At 35.1% G+C, this 10,511-nt stretch overlaps 1 protein-coding gene across 1 annotated transcript; it reads right to left on the bottom strand.

The window, feature by feature from the left end:
• Positions 1-2,554: 2,554 nt before the first annotated feature.
• LOC107403601 (AP-2 complex subunit mu) lies at positions 2,555-10,482 on the bottom strand. Its single transcript, XM_016010516.4, has 13 exons — positions 9,988-10,482; positions 8,622-8,799; positions 8,125-8,215; positions 6,960-7,054; positions 6,720-6,809; positions 6,593-6,641; positions 6,377-6,515; positions 5,693-5,809; positions 4,625-4,715; positions 4,402-4,544; positions 3,760-3,874; positions 2,974-3,018; positions 2,555-2,904 (listed from the first exon to the last, which is right to left on the bottom strand). The coding sequence occupies exons 1-13, from the start codon at positions 10,068-10,070 to the stop codon at positions 2,824-2,826; spliced, it is 1,317 nt and encodes a 438-aa protein (XP_015866002.1). The 5' UTR covers positions 10,071-10,482; the 3' UTR covers positions 2,555-2,823.
• Positions 10,483-10,511: the final 29 nt, after the last annotated feature.

Below are 10,511 nucleotides of genomic sequence, written 5' to 3'. Positions count from 1 at the left end.
GTGGCCTTCTTGGAAACTCCTTACTTTGGGGAGTTTTATGGAACTTGGCTCCCCCACCTTTAATATAATTATTCTTAGGCTTAGAGTTGGAAGACTCACCTCGCCTATATTCGACAAGCGTTTCGGCCGTAGTGAGGGCAGTGGAAATATCTTGTACTCCCCTTCGTTGAAGCTCTTGGCATGCCCACGGTTGCAACCCATCCATGAAGTTGAAAAGGAGGTCCTCCTCACTCATGTTGGGAATTTGGAGCATTAACCCAGAGAATTGCTCCACATATTCACGGATGGATCGTTGGTGCTTCAACTCCTTCATGCGTTTCCTAGCATCATTCGCCACATTCTCGGGATAGAATTGCTTCTTCAATTCACTCTTTAAATCTTCCCAAGAATTGATAGCGCATATGCCTTTCTTCATTTCTTCATGCTTTCTACGCCACCATACCGCAGCAAGATTAGTAAGATAGAAGGTAGCGGTGTTTACTTTTTGCTTCTCGTCTTGGAAATCCAAGGCCTCGAAGTACCGTTCCATATGCCACATGTAGTTGTCCAACTCCTTTGCATCCCTTCTCCCACTAAACTCCTTGGGCTTGGGAGCATCTACCCTTGGAGTAGAGACTATTGTTGGGTAGTAACTGTGCCACTAGTTGCAGCTCTTTTGCATAACGCCCAATCCTCACGTGTCTCCTCTAAACTCTTCTTAAACTCATCTAATTGAGCTTGCATAAGGGACAAGGTTTCCATTACCTTTGCTTGGAAAGCTTGGCTTTCTTGACGCCACGCCTCGGTGTTGGCCTCGTTGGTGTCTTGCATGGTACCTCTAAGCTCCCCCACTTGGTCACCCACACGACCATCGAGCTCCTCCATGCCTTGCTCCACACGATCAAGCCGCTCCAACATGTCGGCAACAGCCAACTCCATCTTGACCACCTTGGTCTCCATGGCGGTGAGAACGTCCTTCGACTTTGAACGCCCACGTCCCTTCCTTGCAGCTTCGGGGATGACCTCCCTTCCCCTTGCTTCTTCAACCACAACCTCTGATGAAGACATTGTGCTCTAAATGCTAGCTCTAACCAAAGGCTCTGATACCACTTGTCACGGACTTGTTTCTTATCCCTTCAAGCCGTGCGGCCTTAGTTGCTATTCCGACCCTTTGTTGCAACTAAGTAAGCCTTTTGCCCACTTAAAAGAGAAAGCTAAGCAAAGAAAGCTAGAGCACAAAGAGAGTTTGGGAGAATGAAAGTATATTGCTTAAAAGAGAGCTTTACAAGTGTAGCTTGGATTCTTGAATCCTTGGATGTTCTTGGATGGTTTGGCCAAATGAGGCCTCCACCTATTTATAGGCATACAAAGTCTAATCCTACGGCTATAATTGCTTTAATCCTACGGTGGAGAATGAGTGTCTAGATCCTTCCCACCTCCTTTACAAAAATATCTAAAGAAGCATCTAGAAATGGATATGTACATGGCTTGACCTAGAGTTCTCCATAAGGTTCTAGAGAATTCTACACTACTCTAGGTGCTTGGCCCATTGTAAGGCCCAAAATAGACCCAAAATGGAGAGAATGCTCACCAAGTGTTTGATGAAATGCCCTAACCGTGACACTAAGCTTACATTACTTCATAAAACTTCATGTTCCTATTAAAGAAATCTAGTCACTTTTTTTTTTTTTTTTTGGTAATTGTGATCACATACAAGGTAGTTTTTTTTTTTTTTTTTTAATATTATAAATTATCCAAAATCTATATATTTCTATGATTCAAATCTATATTTTCATAACATAAATAAAAATACTCAACCATAAAGCTATCATCTTTGTCACATATAAGGTAGTTATCATATCGAAATAAAACAAACAATAATTGCAACCAAATTATTCGATTTCTTTCTTTCTTTTTGTTACTTTATTTTGCTCATAATATCAAGATGCGTGTTTTTTTTTTTTTTTTTTTTTGTTTTTTTTAGGTGTTCTTGAATCAATAGTTGGCATTTGGCCATAAAAATTCCCATACTAAATAATTATGTGATTAAACTGCTTGAAAATTGGAGTGTGGAGAAAAGGCAATTTTTGTTGAGAAGGATTTGAAAATTGAATGGATTTCCGAGAAGAAATAATTCATTAATTAGTTGTTTTTCAACTTAGAATATTGATTCATGGGAAAAGAGCACAATAAGGAAAAGAACACAATAAAAATAGGATATTATGAACGTCTATAGTGAAACCAATCACTTTGGAATTTTACCCATTTTATGTTTAAAACTAAATAGTTACACATTTATACATCTATAAACTATATTACATATTTTATGAACTTATTATGAACCATTGTTCGTAATCTTATTGTAGCACCGGTCTCACGGTAGAAATTTCCTTTATATTTGGCAAGTTTTGAGATGGTTGTTGGCTTGTTGCTTGTTGGGGTGCCTTTTCTATGGCTTAGGATATAGGAATCCCAAACCAATGAACTCAATAACATTGACTCAAACCAAACTATCTGGAGCCTTTTTCAATAACAATTTCATCATTACAAGAACACATAATATTGAATCTCAAAATGGTAAAAGAAATGAACACTTTTCATAAGTTTGAAAAGAAAAATGGGCTAGCATTTACAACAGAATATTATCAAACGAAGGTATACACCACAACCAATCATATCGAGGCAGGCAACACTACCAACCAATAAAAAATTTCCTAGTAATTTTTATCTTTGTTTAGACCAAAAGTCTCGCAACAAATTTTCCAAGTCTGTTTGAATATCAAATATGTAATCTTCAATCTCCAATCTCATTCCTCAAGTCCCACTGCAGTATTTCAAAAGTTTCTAGCACCTGATTTCATATGAACCAGCCTTTGTGATATAGCGAACCCACTCGACTGTGTTGTAGCCACTTTTCTCCCATACCTGCAGACCCGCAGTTAGGTAAAGGCCAGATTTGAGCAAAAGTTATGATACACTGATAAGAGAAATTACCTTAAGAAAACGGACTCGTAAACCAGATGCTGTAAACATTGGAACCTGGATCAGCAGCATTTGATTATTATCATCCTTTAATTCAGAAGGAAGGTTGAAAGCAGAATAATATGGCGTGAAATGAAACAAACTTTGTAGAAATTGATGACAATTATTTTACTCATGGAGGTTCATACTCAGATGATTTATTTTATTCGTAACTACTTCATTCTCACCATTTATGAATATTACAGACAGACGAAATCTAAGTTGAGAAAAAGCCCAACAGAGGTTTTTTAATCTCAATCCTACCAATATATTGTGTGTCTTTCAGGATTTGAATCATGCAATGTTGACAAGCTTCTTACAGTTGCATAAATTCGGATCATACAAATTATGGAAAATAATTACAGATGTCATAAACTGTAAGTTTTCAGCATTTCTGCCAAAACTTTCATTCAGGGGTGGACAAAAAGGGCTCCAATGACTTCCCTCTGTGCCATGTATGAACATGAATAAGATAGAAAGTCTATAGAAATAATTTACACAGTGCTAACTTATCAAACTGTAAAGCTGGGAAATGATAAAGTTCCTTGGTTGCATGCATTAGCCCTGCATCATTCTATAATTTCTATTCTAGTTGTTTAATATTTCAAGGGTCTTCTATGCTATGCAACAATAAAAATCCATGCAGAAATGACCTTTTGCTGACATTAAAACACATAGATTTCATCAAAAAACAATACATAAATTTCACTCTTATCCAGCATAAAAAAAAGGGAATTAGTAACAATAATAATCAGGCACCTGAAACTCCATCTGAATTGGTGGCCTTGTCCATGACTTCTTTTCTTGCATTGTGGAAATCAGCTCAACTTCTGCACTCATGGTTGGCTCAGTTTGTCCAGGAAATTTTCTAATCCTAAAAAGTTGCAGTAACATTAATCAGGAAACAGCTATAGGAATAAAAGCAACGAAATGAAAGTCACTAGTAAAATCATAAATGTGTTACAACATGGCTGGTGGATAACGAAGTTACAAGATATTTGATAGCAAATTCTTCCATATTACAACTTGTAACTTCTTGGTGTTCACTCCAAATTAGGTTTTATACAGTGATAATGGTAAAAACTATGTAAATCAAGCAACGAAATTAACAGAAAAAGGAGAAAACATATGTCCTTCCCTCATATAACTGTTTCTGTTTCCTGTGGTGGCTTTGTCTTCCTTTTTATTTTATTAGGACACCTTTTAATTAAAGGCAGGATAGTTCACAAAAAGTTTAAATGGGCAGCGAATGAGGCAGCATTTTCTATTACTTGGGAAAATTTGAAACCTTAATTACCAAAGTCAGTGTCCACAGGTGAAGGAAAAAAAAATTGCAAAGCTGAAAGAGACAAAGTTTAATCCATAGGGCATAATTAGAAAGTAAAATAGTAAAACACTCACTTCCAAACTAAGCAATCAATGGAGGCATTGTATTTTGCACGACCAGATGTAACCTGAAAACTTGTTTTTGCCGTTTGTTTTGGTACAGGGATTTTGATGACAACCCCAAGAGCAAACATCTTTGCACCAAAAACACTCTTCACCTAAAGATTAGCACTTATAAGTTAGTACAGAACAATGGAAGTTTTATAAATGCGAACATTCAACAATTAAAATCACAAACCTTAACGTTTACTTCCATGCGTGTTCTACCAAGTTCCTTAATAGTAGGCAAAACCCGAAATGGAAGATTCACACCCTCAGTAATACGGTACCTAAGGCCAAAGATAACCATCATAAGGTAAATTATTGAAACAGAAGAAAAACAAAGATAATGGCACTGCATGATTAACCAGCATCTATATATTAACATATAAATTGCTGCCATTTTAAGGTAAAGGAATAAATGTAATGTGCAACACTAGATGATATAGCTAGTATATAACGCACATATAATATGCTTCAACAGTATGCCTACAATGTATTGAACATACACACTCTTATGAAAACACAATGTTGGTAAATGTAAAATAACATAGCAATGAAATGAGCATAAGAAAAAACAGTATGCAGAGAGCAACCGTGATCAGATTATGAAGAAATGTGATAATAAGTAGGGAAAAAAAAAAAAATATATATATATATATATATCAAATATAATCTAGAGAGACAAAAAAAAATAATAATAACAATGTTTAAGATGGATGAAGTTAAGACATTTTTGATGAAACTGAAAACGAAACTTAGACATCAAATGTCCAGCAGCAGGAGGAACAAAGTCCATGAAGTTTGAATGAACATGTATTTATGTACATACAATCAGGTAAAATTTTCTGGTTTTATGCTTCTTTCTTTTTTTCCAGTTAAGGTATTTTATGGTTTAATTTTTTACGAAAAATTTCCTTTTTTAGATTCTCCAGTCAAAATAAAACAAATGTTTACAGCCTCACGGAGTATCACACCTGTTTGCACCTATGCATGCACACCCATGCAAACTCTTAAAATAACAAATTGGCATATGTATCAACCCTAAAAGGAGGCCAAAAACACCAAAAGAAACTAATTCAATTATATTGTAGAGCATAGTAAATCCTGAAATATGTCTAAAATATAATAGAAAAGTCAGAAAGTTCTTTAACAAAAAAGTGTCCTCATACACATACTGTGGAATGTACAATAAATAAATATTACAATGTTCAAGTTCAAGCAAATAAATGTACAATAGAACCAAAAGAGGCACTTGAGAACTTACTTCATCAATTCAAATTCACCATCAGGTGGCACAAAACTAACAGTCTTCTCTGAATTAAACCTTGTCAAGTTTACACATTGATGGAAGGTAACATCATCAAGCTCAATGGTTTTACCACTGCAACATATAACATTATCAGCAAAAAGGAACAAAACAATAGTAAAAGCAATATAATTCTACAATCAGAATATAAGTTGTAAAAGCTATTAGAACAAGTGGACAAAGTTGGAAAATTAAGTACATGATAACGGCAATTGTTAAAGCAGAAGGGGAGTCAGTGGATAAGAGAATGAGAAGACATAGGAAACAAACACAATAAAATTGGATAGAGAAATACATAAATAGAGTTAACCATCTTTAAATTACTTGTATGATATTAGAAACAAATATTAGACATTAAAGAAATTGCCATTTGAAAATCAATCAAGACAAGGAAAATCTGACTAAGTCAACTTAGAAAAAGATGACGATAACAAAGTTAAAGGTGATGTAACTAGCAGCTAAAGAGCCAAATATTGTATCATGCTTTTGTTGCACATGCTATAAGAAGTGCTCAAATTCAACCTTACAGAGGATCAATTAAAAGCAGATTGAAATTGGAAAACAAGATAGTAAGCTGATAAGTGGGACATGAAAGATTATAGAGACAGTAGCATGACTACAACATATAAGAAAGGTAGCCACCTTTTGGTTGGTCGGGCTTTAAGTTGTGACTCTTTCTCAAGGCCAATTTTATCATTCAAACCCAACTTCAAATCAGGCATTCCAGAAAGGAAGCACTTCATTAAGATCTTTCCAGTTACATCACAACGCAGAACACTACCTGCAATAACCAAATTGCTAATGAAATGAGAAAACAGGAATTGGCCATGCAAAACACTTTCAAAAACTGTCACCCACCTTTTGAAGACATAAGAAGATTTACACTTTCCACAATATCCAAAAAGACCTGTAAAAGTTAGATGTTAAAATCTGACAAGAAGTCCATAGCCAAGTAAAAAAGAGATGTCAGAAAAATCTAAATCACCTCATTCTTTTTATAAACAAGGCCCTCTCTCCGCCAACCAACAGCACCCGTAACTTGTAGAGTTGCATTAGGAACAGGTTTATCTGCAGGCTATTTTATTTGTGTTTTGCCACAGTCAAAAATAAAGAAAATAAATTGAGCAAAGAATAATAATAACATGATATGAACATGAGAAAAAATTAAAAGTTATCCTAGCTTTCACAAAACCATATGTCTTTATATACATAAAAACCTTCTAACCTTGGATGAAAATGGCGAGCGCACGCCTTCCTGAGTGATGTAGAGCTTTAAAATTTCTGGAGAAAGATTTTGCGGGTAACCAAAATCCATAATTTCTGCAAATTAAAGTTAAATGTTAATCAATAACATTTATTACTTTGGTTCTAAATAAATGTTATAATTTGATCTTTACATTATTGGACAACAGTTAGCTGAAACAATGTAACAATAAGCAACAGAATAACTTCATTAAGTTTCAGAATCAATTCTTAACAAGCACAATAATATGTAAACAAGGAAGCATCCATGCATCATAGACACTCATTCATGCTAAACATAAATGCATACATGGGAAGGCATCATAGTTTTCAAATAAAGATGATTTATGCATTTAGTAATAATAGTTAATTTAGCAACACTATAATTCAACTACTGAACCTGCCAATCAGGAATGCAGATAATCATTAAGTAGTAACTCACTCTTGGTAGTCGGCCTTTAGGGCAATCATAAATGTACACCATTTCATTTCACCAATCCTTCAGTGCATTATTGCCTTCTTCAAATGCAGCAATTGGTTTTTTTAAAAAGGCCTAGTATTCTAAGCTGCAACTGTCTAAGATTCTAGGTCATCTATCCAAAACACAGACATGCATTCATACAATCCAAAAGATCAGAAGATGTAGCTAGGAAACTAAAAATCCTAGAAGGAAGAAAAAATGAAATACCATGATATGACTCAACAAACATATATATCACCTCGTTAAAAACACTCAGCGAAAGCCCTATGCACAAATTTATGAGACTCGTATCATGTCGCACCACACTATACAGCCTAAGTAGCATTTACATGAAGAGCATACCACCAATATTTATAACATTTTGGTTAAAAGCAGGGGATGAGAATACTAGATAGAACCATTTTGGTTGCACTGTATTGTCCTAGTGTAAACTTCTTCATTGAAAACAGTCTCTCAATTTTCACAACCAACTTTCAATCTAAACACTTAAATTTTCTAGTAAAAGTTTTTTTCAGCTCTAGTTCTTTCATCGATATTATGTAAGACATTTTCAAGTTTGAAGGAGCTGCATCTTTATCAGACTGTCTAAGTGTACATATACACTCCAGATAATCAACTTGTATGCATGCTTAGAAAGAGCTAAGTCCAATTGCCTTCAACTACATACCATCCAACAGCTCATAAATCAGAACAAAATTATTACGAATTGCATCTTCATCAAAAGCCCCACCAAAATAAGATTTGAACAACGCAACAGCCTGCAAACAGAAAAGTACCATAATCAAACTCAGATCCAAACAGACAATTTCTTTTGAATGAAGGGAATGTTTTAAACAAACATTTTTTGAGTTCAATAAGCTCAAAGGCTGAGGAATCAGATTTCATATGGAATCAAACATTAAAGTATACATGGAAGGTTCATTTCTGTGATATGGCATGTCCCTATTACTAATATAAGCATTGCTTTGGAGATAAAACAGTCTATGGCCATTTAAACAAAACCAACTAGGACAGATTAGTGATGAAGCCAATACCTTCGACATGAACATGGAAATAACCAATTAAACCATAGACTAATTGATAACTAATACTGAAAATTTCGTGCTCTAATAAACATAGGACAAGAAAAATCCTAGTAATTTCTAAAATTGTGATTCTGGGTACCTCAACAACAAACTTGAATGCACAAGCTACATTTGCATTGCTGCTAACAACAATCACGATGTAGACGTTGCTTATTCTCATGTAAAAGAAAGAGCATCCGCCTATCTGCCGCACAGGGCAAGTACCAAGTTCTTTTGTTTGCATTATATGGGTTCGGAAAGCATCCACCATATTTCCCCTGAAAATATCAACAACGATTATAAAGAAAGGCCATTTCATAAATAAATTGTAATCACATAAAGTGCAACCAACAACATAATAAAGAACACTGACCAAGGAAGCGGATGCTAAAACAGATACATAAATAAAACTTCTATATCATGGCTTCAGCCTCAGGGTACTAAAGAATAGCAAATAAATGGCACCCACATAACAAAAAAATTGAGATCATTGCCAATATCTAAAATGTTAATCCTTCAAATTCTTAAACAACCTCAATTGATTAATGAAATAACATAACTAACCTTATTAAGAGTAACAACTCCAATACCAATATCTAATGCATTAAAATGTTGGGTTGCGAATGAGAAAGAGAATATGATCATTTTTTATCATACTATGGGGAGGAAAGCTCAAGACCCATGCTATTGCCTTCTCTAGAACCATTTCAGAACAAGTCCTTGCATTTTGATCATTTTTTTCCTCTAATATAATCAATGCTCTCCACTCCACAAAACATTTAGAACTGCCCCATTAATAATCCATTATCACTCATTTAATAGCTCCTTATTTTCCAAAGTTTCAATTAATAATACTTTACATGTATAGTAATTTAATAGCTCCTTATTTTCCAAAGCTTCAATTAATAACACTTTACATGTATATTATGTCTTCCTTCCAATCCCAACAACTACCTAAACAATTGTGGCACTAAACTTAAATTAAAAAAAAAAAAAAAAAAAAAAAAAACACCTAGAAAACAACACAAAGAAAGGTCGTTAAACCCTTCTGCCTAAGCTCAGACGATAAGGATTGTATATGGGAATAAGACAGATCTAATATTCAATTCATACTGAGCCACAATGGTATCTCCATGAAAAAGAAGCACCGTGAAGCCAGAAAGTATAATGCTACAATTTAAGAAATGAGTAACCCAAGTATACAACTCCAAGATTTTATTCTTCAGACAACTACATTAAACAAACACAACCGAACCCATAACTCAAAATCTCTTACGAAATATAAAACTCAAAATTGCAATGCACACCCTAATACATAAATTGGCAAAAAACCCATTACTCAATAAGATGTCACAAACCCAGATACAGAACAGATAGATAAGCCAGAAAGCTAATACACAGAGAGAGAGAGAGAGAGAGAGAGAGAGAGAGAGAGAGAGAGAGAGAGAGAGAGAGAGGGAAATTACCCGACGTCATCTCGATAGAGGCGATTGATGAGAACATCGCCTCGAAGGTTCAAGAAGTAAATGGCGGAAGCAGCCACCGGCATCTCTGATCCAGTGGATGGCGCTCCAAAATGGAACAATCAGACGGTGGTGAGTGAGGGATCAGATCTACGAAATTTTGGTTTCAGCCTTGGATTCGTATTTGGATGCGCCACACTATAGCATCTCAATTCTCAAAAGTCTCTCACTCCCCGCTATCAATTTCTTCGTTTTTTCTTTTTTTTTTTTTTTTTTTTTTTGGGGGGGGGGGGGGGGGGGGGTGGGGGAGGCAAAACGAAAAGGAAAATCCAAGAGAGAAAATACGAGAAAATGGAAGTTGAAGCAGTTTTCTCTCTGTGTTTTCTCGCAGTCTCACAAAGTTGCAGTCAGCGTTTAATGGTCTTTGTTTTTCATTTCCACGCCTTGCTGCCGAGCACTTTTTTTTTTTTTTTTTTTTTTTTTTTCGGTCACCCAATTAATTCAACGTTCCCAAAAAACATATATAT

Source organism: Ziziphus jujuba, chromosome 6 (genome assembly GCF_031755915.1).
Source record: "Ziziphus jujuba cultivar Dongzao chromosome 6, ASM3175591v1".
Taxonomy (NCBI): Eukaryota; Viridiplantae; Streptophyta; class Magnoliopsida; order Rosales; family Rhamnaceae; genus Ziziphus; species Ziziphus jujuba.
This window is presented reverse-complemented; position numbering and strand designations above follow the sequence as displayed.